Consider the following 18,466-nt stretch of genomic DNA (forward strand, 5'->3'; position numbering starts at 1 on the left):
GGAGCTTGAGAGGGGAGAGGTCAGAGGGAGAAGCAGACTCCCTGCTGAGCAGGGAGCCTGATGCAAGACTCCATCCTGGGACTCCAGCATCATAACCTGAGCCAAAGGCAGTGCCTTAACCAACTGAGCCACCCAGCTGTGTCTGCAACAGGCTTTTTTTTTTTTTTTTTTTTTAAGATTTTATTTATTTATTTGACAGAGAGAGATCACAAGCAGGCAGAGAGGCCGGCAGAGAGAGAGGAGGAAGCAGGCTCCCTGCTGAGCAGAGAGCCCGATGCGGGCTCGATCCTAGGACCCTGAGATCACGAGCCACCCAGGCGCCCCTGCAACAGGCTTTTAAACCCTCGATTGTATTTACTTTTCCATGGAGGGAGCCAGATCCCTTCAGTCGAGATCACTCCAGGAGCTATGGACTTGTTGGTTTCTTTGTATAAAAATACTTGTTTCGGGGCGCCTGGGTGGCTCAGTGGGTTAAGCTGCTGCCTTTGGCTCAGGTCATGATCCCGGGGTCCTGGGATTGAGTCCCGCATCAGGCTCTCTGCTCAGGAGGGAGCCTGCTTCCCTCTCTCTCTCTCTCTCTCTCTCTCTGCCTGCCTCTCCATCTACTTGTGATCTCTGTCAAGTAAATAAATAAAATCTTTAAAAAAAAAAATACTTGTTTAATGTTGATGAGTAGTAGTAACATGAGAGACAGCACAGAGGATAAAGAAGGATGGGCGTGTGTGTTGGGACTTTTCAGAGCCTTGCAGGAGTGGATTAAAAGCTCGCTGCAAGTTTCTTTGAGAGGAAGGGTCTCCCCCCCGCCCAGCCCACTGCCCCCCAGTCTGGACTGATCTTGGTGACATGTTTGAGCAGCAGAATATGGCAGAAGTGATGTTCTGGGACTGCGGATGCTCGGTCACAAGAAATCTTGTGGTGTCTGACAGGTCACTGGAGCCTGGTCACAGTGAAATAAGGTCAGAAACCTCACGGAGAGAGGAGACAGGGACTGGGACCAGCCAAACCCAGCCTTCTAGTCAACCCCAAGGGCACGAGGCCTGTACCCTCTTGTCCAACTGTCACCTGATCATCCCCAAGCAGCTCTGGCAGTGCAGGACAGGGAAGAAAAACTGCCCAGCTGAGCTCTGTCTGAATTCCTGTTATGGAATTGGGAGATACAACAAAATAGTGGTCGTTTTTAAGTCACTAAGTTTCGGGATAATCATGCAGAGAGGTGAAACAAACACTCAGTTTAACTCCCCCGACTCCAAGTTGGATGCAAACAGATTAGGGGTTATGGGATTTTACTGCACTGACAATTGTCAAAGGATGCCGGCCTGCGAAAGAAATAGAATCGTCCATAAAATAACTTAAACTTCCTTTTTTTCTAGTTGACTTCTCAAAAACGGTGGCATGCTCAAGAGCTCTCGTCGGAGTGGCTTTTTTACGTGTTCCTCCTTTCTGGACTTTTCCGTGAGGATGGTCACTTTTATGAGTGCTTCCTGGTAAGGCTGGGCAATCGGGTAGGCTGTGATCCGTTCGAATTCCTTCTCTTCCTCCTTGTGTGTTGCAGACCTGTGGAGAGGAGGAGCGGGAGCAGAGACCCTCCAGGCACACAGACTCTCGCTTCTCTGCTCTGTGAGCTCTCGCCCCCGAATCATTCGATCCTGATGTCCCCTGATCTGTTCCTTTGCCCAGGCCGCCCTGTGCTTTTTGGTCTTCGTTTTGTGGGTTTTCTGGACAACTGCAGTCTTCTCCTCCTTCCCTGGGCTTCGTATTTTGGGGATGACCGTGTCACTTGGAACCCTTTGAGGGAGGAGCCGGTACTTGTGGTCTCGGAGGCCTCTGGCTCGTTCGGCTCTGTAGATATGCTTCTTTATGTGGTCCAGCTCCCTCTCAGACACTAAATAGTCCCATTTTTTAGCATCTCCTGTTTTGTCACCTTGTGGTCTCTGTCTCTCTATTTTAATTTCCCACCTTGGAGCCGTCGTGTATCTCCATGCTTCTCCCAGCGTTGTTGCCTGATGCCGTCGATAGTAGTACTCCTCCGCTTTGGCAAACTGGAAGTCAAAAGACATGGCTTTGAGCTGATGAAGGGTTTCATTCTCCAGCTGAGACTTTCGGAGCAAAAATTTCCTCACTTTTGAAGAATGGACACCACCTAAACTCTTGTCAGAGGGAAGGATTAGAAGGTTTTTAAGTTGAATGTCCTTCGTTGCAGGCCATGACAGAGATCACAGAGTGTCTTGGCACTCTGACACCATGTCCCTGGTCAGCAGTCTCCTAGCCATGTTCCCTGGCTTTCTCTCCAAACCTCCCACACTCCCTTCCCCCAGGGTCCCCTTCACGAGTTCACCTGAGGCTTCCTTGAGAAGGCAGAAGCACACAGTCAGGAACGCCCTCCTCTTCCCGGTGCCAGAACCACCACCGCGCATCGACCCTGGACTCTGCCTTTACAATGGAAATGTTGCCCCTGTCTCTATCAAAGGCCAGTTCTCCCACCTGTCCTTGTGAAGCTTCAGGAACTTCAATTAGCAATTACCAAATTCTCTTTCCTGCTTCATCAAAATTTCCCCTGTACTGGCTCCCTCCTGTCAGCATAAGAATATGTTCTCTATCATCTTTAAACCGAAAAGGAAAGTGTTTCCTTTGCCACACATCCCATCTTGGCTCCCTTCCACCATGTGCCAGGAAGCAGTCACTAGAAACCCTCTCCACTCCCACCTCCCAGATCCCCCCTGGTCCTCCTCGGGTGGGTTTCCAGGCCCCGACTGCCGCGAGACTGCTCCCATCTAGGTTGTGAAGCATCTCCACAGTAACAAATTCAGTGGTTCTGTCTCTGTCCCTGTCATACTTGACGTCAGCAGCATTTTACAGAGTTGAGTACTTTACTCCTCTGGCTTCCAGACTGTGGCCAAGGGCATGTGACCAAGGCTATCTTGGATCACCCTAGACTGCAACACAGCCAGTAGCCGAATACCCCCAGGTGACCGAATAGCCCTTCATTCTATGGCCACGCCCTTCCACCGACTTTGCTGGTTCTGTCTTTTGAATGTAATGTAAGAAAATACAACAGAAATTGTCACTAAAGATGAGCATAGTCTCATTTAGACTTTCTTGGGCATGGACAGTCTCAATCACTCAACAGGTGACCTACCCTGTATCAGGGACTGCTCTAGAGGGGGCAAGGAGAGATGAGTGAGACCATCGAGACACACAAGACTGCCCAGTACTCACCTCTCAACTTCACCCCTAGACGCGATCTACATCTCCACTTGGATCTTCTTCCCAAGTGTTTCCTTCTCTTTTCCCCTTCTCGGTCCTGTCCCTACTAACTCAAAATGCCCCCACCCTAGGGTAGCAGCCTAACTAGCTTCCCTGAATCCATGCTTCTCTCTCTCTCTGCCTCCCAGCCCCATCAGACCATGGACACAGCAACTGGGCGGGTCTTTGTATCACAGAAACCTGAGTATGTCCCTTCCCTACATTGAAACCTTAGAATAGTATCCTGTTGCTTTTAGGAGAAAATCCCAAATCCCAGTATGGCTTTCATAATTTGGCTTCTGACTACCTCTCAGCTGGACTGCTTGCCCACTCTGCTGTGGCCACCCCAACTCTTCTGTTCCTCGAAAACCATATTTTCTTTGCCATCCGAGTATTTTCACATGTTTTTTCTTCATATACTCCCAAACACACAACACAGCAACTCTACAGTACTTACGTACATAATCTTTAGGTTTTAGCTTAAATGTTACTTCCTCAGACCTTCCATGTTTTCATGCAAAAAAAAAAAAAAATTCCCATCTTTTATGACCCTTATCACAATTTGTTTAGTGTCCGTGTCCCTCACCTGCCCCAGCCCTATGGGAATACAAGCGATGTTTGTCTTATCCAGTGTTGTCCAGTTGAAGCCAAGCCTGACAGACAAGCACTCTGGCTTGAAACACTCAGGCCCTTTCTATCTTGGGGATAAACTTTTTATGATGGTATTACTGGCTCCAAAGTTCACGGCAAATGTATTTCCTCACCTTAATCTTCTTTTCTAGTGGGGACTGGGAACCCACTGCAATCCGAGGGTCCTGAGTGTTTTTGGCCCAGGCCAATCTGGAAGATTAAAAAGAGAAATTGCACTAGGATTTGGAGAAAGGTTTCAGGAAACATGGCCTTCATGTGGAATGAGGAAGAGAGTTGATTTGGGACTTACTGTTCACCTGCTTGTCATATGCTTTTTAATAACAAGAGGCATTTCTTTGTGCAGATGGGCAGGACTATGGGTAACTTATAGCTTTCCTTGAAACAAGGAAGGACTGCTTTCTGATAAAAGTATGAACAAAGAATCATATGGAGTTTGAGGTTGAGACTAACAAATACTTTTGACAATGGAGAGGGGAGGCTGAGGTACTGTTTCAAATTCCACAAACCACAGTTTGTATAACTGTTGGTAGAACAAAGAACCATACCTTTGATGAGAGAGTAAGTTCTCAAAGCTGGTAAGTTCTTTTTAAGTTAAGTTATGCATAAAATTATAAATAGTATAAGCTATCATTAATTTCTAACAACAGCTAACCGTAACATTTCATAATTCTTGTCAAACGTTTATATTTTAGATAGCCAATAAAATAATTTGATGGCAGGAAAGGTTTTTTTTTTGTTTTTGTTTTTTAATTTAATGCAGAAAAATACAGCGGAGAAATTTGCTGTCACATTTAGGTATCCCGGAGAACTCTTATTTCTTAACGGGTTTAGTTAGTAAATAGGTTCTGTGTTTAACAACCTAGGTTGTAAATATTCTGTTTCTCTTGACTTATTATTTTTTTTAAAGATTTTATTTATTTGAGAGAGTGAGACAGAGCACGAGAGCAGGGTGAGGCGCCAAGAGAGAAGCAGACTCCCTGCTGAGCAAGGAGCCTGACGCGGATTCGATCCTGGGACCCCAGGATCATCACCTGAGCCGAAGGCAGCCACTTAACCAACTGGCCACCCAGTCGCCCCTCTCTGACTTCCCTCTGCAGCGAAAGAGGATTTTATATTATCCACTGGTTAAAAAACACGACTATAATGACCGTGTAAGTACAGCTAATTTCTTAAACAGATTCCTCCTGCTGCTTTCATGTTTTCTTTTCCACGAGGTTCTTGCACGATCTCCCTGACAGCGTTTGCGGCGCTTACTCCAGGCTGGGACACGTGCTGGGGCCTCAGGTGGGTCCGCTCAGCCGCCCGAGCCGTCAGCGGGGCACCCACCGGGCCGCCCTGCGAGGGCCGCGGAGGCCGGAGACGCCCGGGAGCGGCCGTTTCGGGGACCGCAGTGCGCCTGCGCGACCCGTCCTGGCGCCCCGCTCCTTCCCGGATCAACGCACGTTCTCCGGCCTTTGACCCAGAACGGACGGAAACGATACGCACTGTTCTTCCGCGCTCAGATCCAGCCACTCGGAGTCTGTCACCCGGGCGCCGCGTGAGGGCGGGGGCCGCGCTGCCAGCCGGTCCCCGGCCCCGCCCGGCGCCCCCCGGCGCCCTCCCCGCCCGGCGCCCGCGGCCACCCCTCGAGGAGCCTGGCGCTGCGGCTCCTCCGCGTCCTTTCCTTCTGCCGCTGCCCTGCCGGTCGCCAGCTCGGAGGATGACACGCTCTCCTCCTCGCGCTCTGCGTCACCGAGTCGCCTTCCCCCGCGGGGCTCCCTCCCGTCCCCGCTGCTGCGAAGGCTCGGTTCTCCCACCGGCGCCCCCCGCGCTCCCCCGGCCCCGGCTCCGCACGGCCGAGCCTTCCGCGTGCCTCGGCCTGATTTCTAGGGCAACCGGAGACAGTCGCAGGCTTTTGTGTGTGTCATCACCGTCCCAGATTGACACTACTGTGAGGTGGGAGTAAAGACATCTGGGGCCGCGCGGACCGCCCCGGTGTGAGCCGCGCCGAGTGGCCGCGGACAGCAGGGCCCCGGGGCAGAGTGTCACAGCACAGCCCCTGGAGCAGCTGGACAAAGCGTCTTCCAAGGCAGCGGGAGCGTCTTTGTCATTTTTGGATTTTTTTTTTTTTCGGGGGTAGATATAGATTACGTATCTTCCGTAGAAATATAATCTGTGCAGGGCCTGGGGGGAGGGGCGGGCCCTGCATGCGCAGTCCCAGTGGCAGAGGTCAGGTGAGTGTGCCCGTGGCCTGGTCCCGCGTTCTCACCATCACTCAGCTGAATGCTGCTGCTGGGGAGGTTCGGAGCTCTACCCCCTTCAGCCTACTTTCAACCACATGTTTATGTTCATAACTGGTCATTACTCAAGGACGAAGAAGCACACGTTACTCCAATGTCAAAACACATTAATGAAATGATTCTGCATATTCAAGACACTTGTCACCATGTATTTGAGCTGTGGGTGTCCAAATAAAGTCCTCATTGTTTCTTCTTTTTTCTTTTTTTTTTAAGATTTTATTTATTTGACAGAGAGAGGGAGCACAAGTGAACACAAGTAGTGGGAGAGGGAGAAGGAGAAGCAGGCTTCCCATTGTGCTGAAACCCCCATGCGGGGCTCCATCCCAGAGCCCTGGGCCCCAACGGAAGGCAGACATCCAAGGACTGAGCCACCCCAGCACCCCAGTCCTGTTTTTATTTCTTGAAATGTCTCTACTTCTTACAATGTGAAAGGAGAAAATATAGTGATTAATTAGAACCTGGCTTCTTTCTTATTAAGAATAAAATCTGTCCCTGCCCAAATATGCTGTATGCAGTGTTGTGTTTGACACCACAACCCTGAACTCATTTAGAAAAGAAGAAATGAAACAGTTATGAAGTAAATATGGGTATTTTATCAAAAATCAAAAGAATTTCAAACATTGTCATGACAGTGATTTCTGTTGATTTTCATACCAAAACCTTGAATTACATTACAACCTACATTTTAATATTCACAAGATACCATTTAACATTGATAAAATGTCATGTCACTCAAATATCAAACTTACTTGCAATTAATTCAGCCAAAATTTGTATAAACGTGTGACATGACAGCATCATACTACCCCAAGTTCCTAGTAGTCATTGACTATGAGCCAAGCACTGTGTAAAGTGCTAAAAGGAAGGGGCGCCTGGATGGCTCAGTCAAGTGTCTGCCTTCAGCTCAGGTCCTGATCCTGGGGTCTTGTGATTGAGCCCTGCACTGGGCTCCCTGCTTAGTGTGAAGCCTGCTTCTCCTCCTTCTTCTGCAGTTCCTCCTGCTTGTGTGCTTTCTCTCAAATAAATAAAATCTTCTTAAAAAAAAAAAATGCCAAAAGGTAATCTCTTATTTTACCCTCCTGAAAACTGAATATAGCCTTTTTTTTTTTTTTTTTGCAAGAGAGTGAGCATGAGCAGGGTGGGGGTGGTGCAGAGGGAGAGATAGAAATTTAAGCAGGCTCTACACCCAGCGTGGAGCCCAATACAGGGCTCAATCTCACGACCTTGAGATCATGACCTGAGCCAAAATCAAGAGTCAGGCAGATGCTTAACCAACTAAGCCACTCAAGGGTCCCTAGCCTCCTTTTTGACAAAAATATGCAATTCCTAATATGAGCCTCTTTTTAAGTAAGGAATCAGCTTAATTAACATAAAACAAAAAAGACCATCATGTGGACCTAACAGTACTTTTCATTTAAGTATCATGCTTTGAATTGTTCTTTTTTCCTGATAAGAGAAACAAGGAATGAAGACTTTAAGTCAGGGAGATAAATAACTTTTTCGCTAGCAAATCAGGTTGGAACAAACTATTGACAAGACTAGACTTCGCCCTAACATAAACAAAAGGTGGCCTGAGCTGTGTCTTTATGTGAGAAATCTAAAAAGAACACTTTGCTAACAAATATTTTATCATATACCTAAATTCTCATCGTTTGTCAAAAGTCATGAAATGTGTTTGAGTAACCATGAGAAATCATCACTGGGGAAGGACAACATAGAGGTTCCTGAGCTGAAAGTGTCATTAACCACTTCTCATGATATGGAACTTGAAACAAACCAAAGTACTGTCACAGACTTACTGCTGGCTTTGGAAACCACACGCTGTCCAATGGCCCCATTTTGCAAGAATTTGAAAACAGACTTAAAAACTAAAAGTGCCTCTGATTGTATCTGAACATAAAACACTGACAGTCCAACCATCCTATTTGGTAATGTTCTTATTCTTCTGCCCATTTTCCATGGGAGGAAACGTGGTTAAGAGAGTTACGTGACTTGTTCAAGGCCACGCAGTTGCCAAACGGGAGACTGAAACTTGAACATGGATGTCTAAAAGCCAAGCTTGTGATATTACACATGCTATCCTATCCGACCTTGGGAAACGGGAGGGGTGGAAACACAGATCACTTTTGTGGAGCTCACAATGCAGTGAAGGAGGCAAGAAATCGACACAAGTACACATATATGATGTAGCCATACAAAGGCATTGCACAAGTATGGAGTGAAAACAAAGGCAGGAGTCATCAGCATGAGGTAGGACTGAACATGGAGGACATGCTGGGAGCATTTTCTGAATAGAGTGGCAGAAACGTGGGAGGTGCTCCTGAGACCAAAGAAGCAACTGACTCTGTCAGTGGTTGCCAGAGGAAGTTTCTCAGGCAGGGTACCCCATGTGGAGAGCAAAGACTGGAGCCAGAATATGATGTGGAAGAATTATGATGATTTCCCCCAAATAAATGGAGAACTATGAAATGTTAATAAGAAAATTAGTAAAAAAAAAAAAAAAAAAAAAAAAAAACTGGCATGAGAGAAAAGATCCTGAAACCATAGAGCCTAGAATCAGAGATTAAGTAGAAAACTGGGTTCGTCCATTGGTGCTGTGAGAGCCTGGTTCTAGACCAGCATTGTTCAATGAAAATAGAATGTAAGTCAGATGTAATTTAACTTTTTCTGGGAACTACGTTTAAAGAAAGTAAACAAACAGGTGAGATTAATTTTAGTGACATATTTTAACCCGTGATATATCCAAAATATTGTCATTTCAACATAGAATCAATTTCAATTTTTTACACTGCTGTTCTGTTTTCATTAATAAATTTAATTTTTTAAAATAAATTTAATTTTTTAAGAGCACCTATAGATTTACAGGAATAGTGATTAAAAAGTAATCTCTCTCCAAGTTCCTCCTATTATTTGTATCTTGTATTAGTATGGTATACTTGTTGTCACTGACAAATCAATATTGCCACATTATTATTAACTAAAGTCCATAGCTTACACTGAGTTTTACTCTTTGTCTGGTATATTCCATGGGTTTTAACAAATGTACAGTGACAGGTGTCCATCATTACTGCATCATACAGAATTGTATCACTGCCCTAAAAATTCCATGTTCCAACTCTTTGTCACTCCCCCACCCCACATCCTAAGCCCCAGAAACCACTGATCTTTTTACTGTCTCATAGTTTTGCCATTTCCAGAATGCCATATACTTGGCATCATACAGTGTAATTTTTTCATGCTGAAAAGGCTTTTTCAGATTGGGTTATTTCACTAAGTAATATGCTCTTCATGTTTCTCCATGTCTTTTCATGGCTTCATACATAGTTCATTTCTTCTTATGGCAGATCAACATTCCATCATTGTTTTATCCATTCACCTAGTGAAGGACATCTTGCTGGCTTCCAGTTTTGAAAATTATGAATAAAGCTACTATTAACATTTGTGTGCAAGTTTTTGTGTGGATATAAGCTTTTGATTATTTGGTTATATACCGAGGACTATTGGATCATATGGTTAAGAGTATGTCTACTATTATAAGGAACTGCCAAAGTATCTTGCAAAGTAGCTGTGCATGTGCCTCCCCACCAGCAATGAATGAGAGCTCCTGTTGGTCTAGTAGTGTTGTCGGTGTTGTGAATTTTAGCCCTGGAGGAGGTGTGAGTGCTAGTTTGTTAGAATTTGCAGTTTGCTAATAACATATGATGCTGAGCGTCTTATTATAACATTATTTACCATCTATTTATCTTTGGTTGGTATCTGTTCATATCTTTTGCCCGTTTTTAATTGGGTTATTTTCTTGGGTTATTTTTTTTGTGTGTGTGTGTGTGTGTGTGTGTGTGTGTGTTTTAGATACCAGTCCTTTAGCAGGAATGTGTTTTGCTAAGACTTTCTCCTGGTCTATGGCTTGTTTTTTCATTCTTTTGTAGTGTCTTTTGCCAAGCAGAGGTTTTTCATTTTAATAAAGTACAACTTAATTTTTTCTCTCATGGGCCATGTTTGACCATTCTATCTAAAAAGTCATCGCCAAAACCAAAGTCACCTAGATTTTCTCCTATGTTATCTTCTAGGGGTTTGTTTTGTGTTTTACATTTAGGCTTATGATCCATTTTGAGTTAATTTTTATTAAAAGTATAAGGTCTGTGTCTAGATTTATTTGTTTCTTGCATGTGGATGCCCAGTTCCAACACCATTGTTGAAAAGACTATCCTTTCGGGGCGCCTGGGTGGCTCAGTGGGTTAAAGCCGCTGCCTTCGGCTCAGGTCATGATCTCAGGGTCCTGGGATCGAGCCCCGCATCAGGCTCTCTGCTCAAGCAGGGAGCCTGCTTCCCTCTCTCTCTCTCTGCCTGCCTCTCCATCTACTTGTGATTTCTCTCTGTAAAATAAATAAATAAAATCTTTAAAAAAAAAAAAAAAAAAAAAAAAAAAAAAAAAAAAAGAAAAGACTATCCTTTCTTCATTGACTTGTGTTTGCTCCCTTGTCAAAGATCAGCTAGGGCGCCTGGGTGGCTCAGTGGGTTAAAGCCGCTGCCTTCGGCTCGGGTCATGATCTCAGGGTCCTGGGATCGAGTCCCGCATCGGGCTCTCTGCTCGGCAGGGGGCCTGCTTCCCTTCCTCTCTCTGTGATCTCTTCCCTTCCTCTCTCCTACTGTGATCTCTCTCTGTCAAATAAATAAATAAAATCTTTAAAAAAAAAAAAAAGATCAGCTAGCTATATGGGTGTGGGTCTATTTCTGGCTTTCTGTCCTGTTCTGTTGATCCATTTGTCTGTTCTTTCGCCAATCCCACACTGTCTTTGATTACCGTAGCTTTGCAAAAGTCTTCAATTCTGGTAGAGTTTGTACTCTGGTCTTGTTTTCTCCTCTGACATTGTTTTGGTTATTCTGAGTCTTTTGCCTCTTCATATGAATTTTGGATTCAGTTGGTCAATATGCACAAAATAACTTGCTGGGACTTTTATTGGGATTACATTGAATCTAAAGATCCAGTGGGACAAAATGACATCTTAAAAGTATACATATTCCTGCCAATGAACATGGGTCATCTCCATATATTTAGATCTTTGATTTGTTCCATCTGAGGTCTTTTGTTTTCCTTTTATAGATCTTATACATATTTTGTTAGATTTATACTTAAGTATTTCATTTTCTTTCTGGTACTAATATGCCACCTCCTGACGGTGCATGGGAGAAGAATGAGGCACAAACAAGTCAGTTGCAAGAGAAAGGGAGCCGGGGATGACAGTAGGAAAGACTCTCCCTAAACAACTCCTCAGTCTCGTATTTATTAGAAAGTGCCTAACAACCAGCAAAGAAGCGGTTGTAGATTACACATTGATCATGAGTCTTGTAGATATGGAAGAAAAAAGGCAAAACATGTCTGAGCATGTAGTACATGACCTACAGTGAGCAAGCCCAAATGAAAAGATTGCCTAACTGCTGGTGCTCTCCAGGGAAGGAGAGATAATGGTAAAATGAAGCAGGTGGCCATCCGCCCTGAGTGGGCTGGGCATTCCCAGCTGCTTGACTTCAAGGATGTGTAGTCCTCTCCCCCAGAGGCCTATGTTTTTCTTAAGGCTACATCTAAGCCATGCTTGGTAACTAGTATAATTTCTCATAGGTCATATTTTAAGCAGTACATTGTTCTGAAGGGTGGTTACACTAATATAAACGGTATTGTGGTTTTTTTTTTTAAAGATTTTATTTATTTATTTGACAGAGAGAAATTACAAGTACACTGAGAGGCAGGCAGAGAGAGAGAGAGAAGGAAGCAGGCTCCCTGCTGAGCAGAGAGCCCGATCCCAGGACCCTGAGATCATGACCTGAGCCGAAGGCAGCGGCTTAACCCACTGAGCCACCCAGGCGCCCCAACGGTATTGTGTTTTTAATTTCAAATTCCAATTGTTCATTTCTGACATATAGGAAAGAAATTAGTTCTTGCTCTATATAGCTTGTATCCTGCAACTTTGCTATTATTGGTTATTAGTTCCAGATTTTTATTGTTGTTGATTCTTCGAAATTTTCCATTTGGACAATCATGTCATCTGTGGATGAAAATAGTTTTATTCTTTTCTTCCCAAACTATAAATCTTTTATTCCTTTTCTTGTTTATTGCATTAGATGGGACTTCCAACATGATGTTGAATAGCTGTGTTGAGAGGGGACATCCTTGCCTTGTTCGTGATCTAATTGAGAAAGCAACCAATTTTTCAAAACAGTGAGGTTTTTTGTAGATGTTTTTTACTCAAATTGAGGAAGTTCCTCTTTATTCCTAGTTTGCTGAGAGCTTTTATCATGAGTAAGTGTTGGATTTTGTCAAACGCATTTTTCTGTATCTACTGATATGATCATACGATTCTTTAGGGCATTGATGACATGGATTACATTGTTTTGTAAAGTATAATAGTATAGAATTCCTTTTATATATAGTTGAGTTCCATTTATTAATATACTTTTTTAGGATTTTTCACATCTACGTTTATTAGAGATACTGGTCTGTGGTTTTCTTGTAATGTCTTTGGTTTTGGTATTAGGTAATGTTGGCCTCATAGAATGGATTAGAAAATTCCCTTTGCTTCTATTTTCTGGAAGAGACTACAGAGAGTTGTATAATTTCTTCCTTAAATGTTTGGTAGAATTCACCAATGAACCCATCTGGCCCCAGGGCTGTTTTAAAAGGTTATTATTAATTCCATTTCTTTACATATAGGTGTAATCATGTTATATACTTCTTGTATGAGTTTTGGTAGATTGCATCTTACAAAGAATGAATTTGTTTCCTGTAGGTTGTCATATGTATGGACATAGAGTTGCTTGTAATATTCATTTGTTATACTTTTAATGTCCATGGTCTTTCTTTCATTTCTGACTGTGGCAATTTGTCTTCTCATTTTGTTTTAATTTGCCTCACTGGAAGTTTATCTATCTTATTGATCTTTTCAAAGAATTAACTTAGTTTTGTTGAATTTCTCTATTGATTTCTTGTATTGTTTCATTGAGTTTTAATTTTTGTTGTTTTCTTTTTAAAAAATATTTTATTTATTTATCAGAGGCAGAGAGAGAGAGAGTGAGGCAGAGGCAGAGGGAGAAGCAGTCGTCCCACAGAGCCGGGAGCCCGATGCAGGACTTGATTCCAGAACTCTGGGATCATGACCTGAGTTGAAGGCAGATGCTTAACTGACAGCCATTCAGGTGCCCCTCTGCTTATTTTGGATTTATTTTGCTCTTCTTCTTCTAGTATCCTGAGGTAGAAGCTTAGATTATTAATTTTAGATCTTTTTTCTAATGTATGCTTTCAATGCTATAAATATCCTCTAAGTACTGCTTTTGCTGCAACTCACAAATTGGGTAAGTTGTACAGTTGACCATTGAATGCTTATGCAGAAGTCCACTTATTTGTGGATTTTGAGAAATATGCACTGTAAATATATTTTCCTTGTAACTTTCTTAATAACATCTTTCTCTAGATTACTGTAAGAATATAGTATAAAATACATATAACACAAAATATATATATTAAGACTGTGTTATTGATAAGGCTTCTTGTCAACAGTAGGGTATTAGTAATTATTTTGGGGGAGTCAATATTTATGTGTGGATTTTTGACTGTGTGTGGGGGTCTGGCACCCCAACGCCAGTATTGTTCAAGGGTCAGCTGTATTTTCTTTTAGTTCAAAATATTTCTGAACTGCTTTGATCAAAGCATTTAGAAGTATGTTATTTAATCTCATTATTTTGGATTTCTCCTACCACCTTTCTGTTGCTGATATCTAGTTTAATTCCATTTTGGTATGCATACTTTGCATGGTTTCTATTCTTTTAAACTTGTTTTTTTATGGCACAGAGGTGGTCTATTTTGGTAAATGTCCCATGTGAGCTTGAGAAGAGTGTGTATTCTGCCACTATTGGATTAAGTGTCCTAAAGATGTCAGTTAGAACCAGCTGATTGATGGTGTTGTTGGGTTTAATCATGTCCTTACAAAGAAGTAGGCTCCCCACTGAGCAGGGAGCCTGATGCAGGGCTCTATCCCAGGACCCCAGCATCATGACCTGGGCCAAAAGCAGACACCCAAACAACTGAGCCACCCAGAAGCCCCTCTATACAAACTTTTAAGATTTAAGTGCTCAATAGCCATGGTTAGTGTGGTGGTGTGGGGATCCATTCATCTTGCTGCTGCCCAGTGCAAGCTTCATATGCAAGTTCCCTTTGCTTATTGACTTCCACCTGTGGGGGTACCTGGATGGCTCAGTTGGTTAAGCATCATACTCTTGGCTTTGGCTCAGGTCCTGATTTTATGGCTTATGAGATGGAGCCCCACATTGGGCTCCACACTCAGTGGGAATCTGCTTGGATATTCTCTCCCTCTGCCCCTTCTCCTTTCCCACTTGTGTTCACAACACACACTCTCTCTCTAAAATAAATAAATAAATCTTAAAAACAAACAAAAAACCTGCCACCTGCCAACTTGGAGTGACTTGCCTCTATCTTTGGTCTCCTCCTGCCCTCCACACACAACTGTCTTATGTCTCTTACTAGCTGTGTGATCTTGATCAGGTTATTTAGCCTCTCTAGTCTTCATTTCCTATGTTGTGAAGTTACTGTAAGGATTAAATGAGTTAACACGTATGCCTAGGACATTGGCATTATAGCTCTAGATTGGCATTCCCTGGCAGAGGTTGGTCTAAGGCTTGGGATAAGGTTGGGACAAAGGGACATAAGTGAATTGGTAAAGGACTACACTAAGAAAAAACAAAAAGCCTCCTGGCTTCCTACTTTCTGAGGATGGCATCTGCTGTCTTTGTTTCATTCCACAAGCCTTTACTTTCTTCCAGAATGAGAGCCTGCCTGAGAAAGGATCAGGAGTACTCAAATCTGCCATAATGGACAAAATGAATGAAGTCTGTCTTAATGGGTACTGATATGTACCAAAACTTCAAGTTTTAGGAGGTACTGGAGAAACCTGGAGGGGCCCTGAGAGCCTCCTACATGCTACAACTGTCCCTGAGGTTCTTCCCATTGTGTGAGGCACAAGTGACCCTTAGTAATATAACAGGTCATGCGGCTACCAAGAAACCCCTTCAACTTAAAAACGCATATATCCAACATAGTGCACCTTGCGATCAAGAATGATCAAACTGACCTCAAAGTTTACCTGTTTCTCCAAGGTTCATGATTTCATTTTTCAAAACACTACAAAAAGATAATCAGCTTGTTGACAAAAAATATAAAGACAATCTTAAATTATGTATGCATTAAGGAATATTACCTTATTGGCAGTACTCATTTTTATACTTTGCTCCAGACTATTACTTCCTAAAAAAAAAAAAAAAAAAAAAAAAAAATCCTCTTTAAGGGGTGCCTGGGTGGCTCAGTGGGCTAAAGCCTCTGCCTTCAGCTCAGGTCATGATCTCAGGGTCCTGGGATGGAGCCCCACATCCAGCTCTCTTCTCAGCAGGGAGCCTGCTTCCTCCTCTCTCTGCCTAATTGTGATCTCTCTCAGTCAAATAAATACCTTTTTAAAATAGGGAAGTCCACAGGCTGAATTCAACCTACATAAATACTTTGTTTTGCTTGCAGTTAAAATTAAAAAAAAAATAACATTTACAAATATTGGAACATTAAAAAATCGAGATCTTCTCTTTCAAAGCCTTAAGATGCGGCGGCAATAGGCTTATAGCATCAGAAGGCGGCTACTAGCTCCAAAAGTTGTTTGCTTTAAAACCATCAAGTGTTCAATTCATCTCCGCCGGCCACTCACAGAACACCTGCACGTGTACCTGCACATGGCACGTCAGAGTGGACGTGCTGGTTTGGAAGAAACCCGAGCTGGCCCCCCACATGGTGTCAGGGACCGCGCGAGATAGTAACTTTTATACTGAGCCCGGCGGGAAATGACTGACTTACAACCTCCGAGCCTCAGTTTCCTCATCTGTAAAACGGCGCTGACAATGAGTGATGTTTGGCGACTGCTCGACGAGGAATTATGCAAAGGGCTGGCCCTAACTCGGGGCCCGGGGGCAGGAATACCACCCTCGCTAAGGTCTCCGCAGGCGCCGGCACCCGCAGAGACCGGAGCCCCGAGGAGGCAGTAGAAGCTCGGGTTGGGGAGCTGGGACGCACCCGCCAGGCTTCAGTCCTCCTCCCCTCCCCGCCCCGGGCCCCCGCGCTCCGCCGAGGTTGGCCCCAGGGCGCGGAGAGGCGTGGCCGGCCCTGGCGGACCCTGGAGGCGGCCATGGCCTCGGTGGTGGAATACAAAGGGCTCAAGGCCAGCTACCACTGCGGCTACTGCGGCTCGGAGGAGGGCAAGGTGTCCTGCGGTGAGTGTCCCAACGGGCAGGGCTGGCGCGGCCGCCGAGTCCGACCCTAGCACCGCCCGCCGCGCCCCGCACCAGCCCCTCGCCTGGGAGCGCACAGGGCCGGCTCCCCACACTCGCACTCCCCTCTCCCAGACGTTTCTTCTCAGACTATTTCCCTTCAAGGTCCTTTCTCCTCCTCACCCTCACCGAAGATGGCGGTCCCTGTGGGAGAAGGAACGGAAATAGCGGAGGCTGCCCTCGGTCAAGATGGCGCGGGCGGCGTCAACGTGCGGGACTCCCGGCGAACCCGGCCTGCGGGCGCCCGAGCAGCTTCGCGCGCGCCTCGGGGACTCCCGGGCGGCGCGGAGCATTGTGGGGTGGCGGCGGCGGCGGCGGTAGCGGGGCTGGGCTGGGTCGCGTCGCGTTTGGAGGGACGGGGCCATGGCTTCCTGGGCCGCTCTTTCGCCCAGCATCGTGGAGTATTTCGAGGGCGAGGACTCCTACCGCTGCGGCTATTGCAAGAATGAGTCGGGCAGTCGCTCCAATGGTGAGAGGGCGGGCGGGCGGCGGAGGGCGTCCGGGCCTCGGGGGCTCCGCGGCCGGCGGGCGTCCTCGGGGGGTCGCGGCGCCCTGACCCGGGCCGACCGGCTCGAGGGACGCGCGGATCCTCCGGCCGGATCCTGTCCCAGGCGGGTGTGCGGAACGCGGCTCGCAGGTTTGGGCCGTGGCTGCCAGTTAAAAATGAACTTCAGCTCTGATTCATCAGGGACGCCTCTCGGTGCTGATCCTTCACGCAGGTGCTCGCACGGGCTAGATAATGATTGTCCCGCCGTGGCCCAAAGTGCGGAAACAGGTGTCCGTCTTCAGTCCTTAGGAGACGGTTAAATGTGTGACAGCATGCCGTGCCAGGGAGCGCGACAGTGCGGTCAGTTCCGCTGGGGCGGACCCCAAGTGCTGATGCCCAAGTGGGACCATCCCCGATTTTCATTGCAGAATGCGGCGTGTCGGGTGGGCTGGTGGTGCAGGAAGAGCTGTGTGTGTGCATACGTGGGCACGGGCATCGGGAGAAAATGTCTGGAAGCGTGTGCAAGACGCTGGTGACCCACCAAGGCGGGGCTGGCGAGGGAGCCTGTTTGTACTAAGGTGTCTGAAAAATTGACCGGGTGCTCCTGTGCCTTGTCTCCTCCACCCACCTCCGGAACGTGTAAGCCAGCTTACACGTTGTTTTGTTGTTCTCCCCCGCCCCCCGCGCCCCCGTTACAGTTCAAGTGTCTTTCGGGGAAGACTTGTTTGTAAACAAAACATTGTATTTATTTCCTGCCCTGTCACGTATTGGCAGATTAAAAAAATTGTTGTTTTAAGGAATAGCCCAGCATTGTGGAAAATGGGATAACCACGAAGATACAAATTTAGGTAGTTTCCATTAAAGCAAACAAACAACAAACAAACAAATCAAGTGATTTGGATGAGTATAGTATGTCCACTTACTCATTTACTGAAATTGTTAGATGTTTGTAGGTAAGAGGGAGCAGAACGTAATACAATGCAGTCATTAGGAGTGATGGTTATGAAGATGAGGTAAGCAGAAAAATGTTGAGAGTGTGCGGTTAAAGGGAGAAAAGCAGGATGCAATTGACGTGTGTGACACGATCACAGTTCTGGGAGGATCAAAATCCAGGAGAAACACACCAGCTGGTGGCAGTGGTTGCCTTAGGGTATTAGGGATTGCTCCCTTTTTCAGAATTTTAGTATTATGACTACAGTATGTGTGTGATAAGCACCTTGTATTAAAGGTGTCTATAATGAATATTTTCTTAGATTCTTAATTATTTTCCCAGTAATTTTGTAAGAGGAAATTGATTAATGTAGATGTCCTTTGTTTAAAGTCCTGCGGAAGAAACCTGCTTTCTTTCACCCTTTTCATCTAAAGAGAGAACTGTACATTTCCATTATGTTTGTTTTAATTCTGATTATCGTTACTGTAGGGCACCCCACCTATT

At 45.3% G+C, this 18,466-nt stretch overlaps 2 protein-coding genes across 11 annotated transcripts in view; one reads left to right on the top strand and one right to left on the bottom strand.

Moving 5' to 3' along the window:
* Positions 1 to 587: 587 nt before the first annotated feature.
* LOC101682771 lies at positions 588 to 8,011 on the bottom strand. The gene is made up of 4 exons (XM_045068874.1): positions 7,973 to 8,011; positions 5,380 to 5,759; positions 4,008 to 4,083; positions 588 to 2,039 (listed from the first exon to the last, which is right to left on the bottom strand). Exons 1-4 carry the CDS (start codon positions 8,009 to 8,011, stop codon positions 1,350 to 1,352), a joined length of 1,185 nt encoding a protein of 394 aa, XP_044924809.1. The 3' UTR covers positions 588 to 1,349.
* A 7,972-nt stretch (positions 8,012 to 15,983) lies between these two features.
* ATE1 (arginyltransferase 1) overlaps positions 15,984 to 18,466 on the top strand; it is a 172,991-nt gene continuing 170,508 nt past the window's right edge. For 2 of the 10 annotated variants that reach the window (XM_004751797.3, XM_045068892.1), the window contains exon 1: positions 15,991 to 16,487. In XM_004751797.3, coding sequence (XP_004751854.1) covers positions 16,154 to 16,487 — 334 coding nt within the window. In that variant the 5' untranslated portion in view covers positions 15,991 to 16,153. Of the gene's footprint in view, positions 16,488 to 16,808; positions 17,014 to 18,466 lie in introns of those variants that run through there. The other 8 variants (XM_045068889.1, XM_045068893.1, XM_045068890.1 and 5 more) reach the window with 7 other exon arrangements.

This window comes from Mustela putorius, unplaced genomic scaffold, assembly GCF_011764305.1.
Source record: "Mustela putorius furo isolate JIRA1106 unplaced genomic scaffold, ASM1176430v1.1 tig00003909_pilon_pilon_pilon, whole genome shotgun sequence".
Taxonomy (NCBI): Eukaryota; Metazoa; Chordata; class Mammalia; order Carnivora; family Mustelidae; genus Mustela; species Mustela putorius.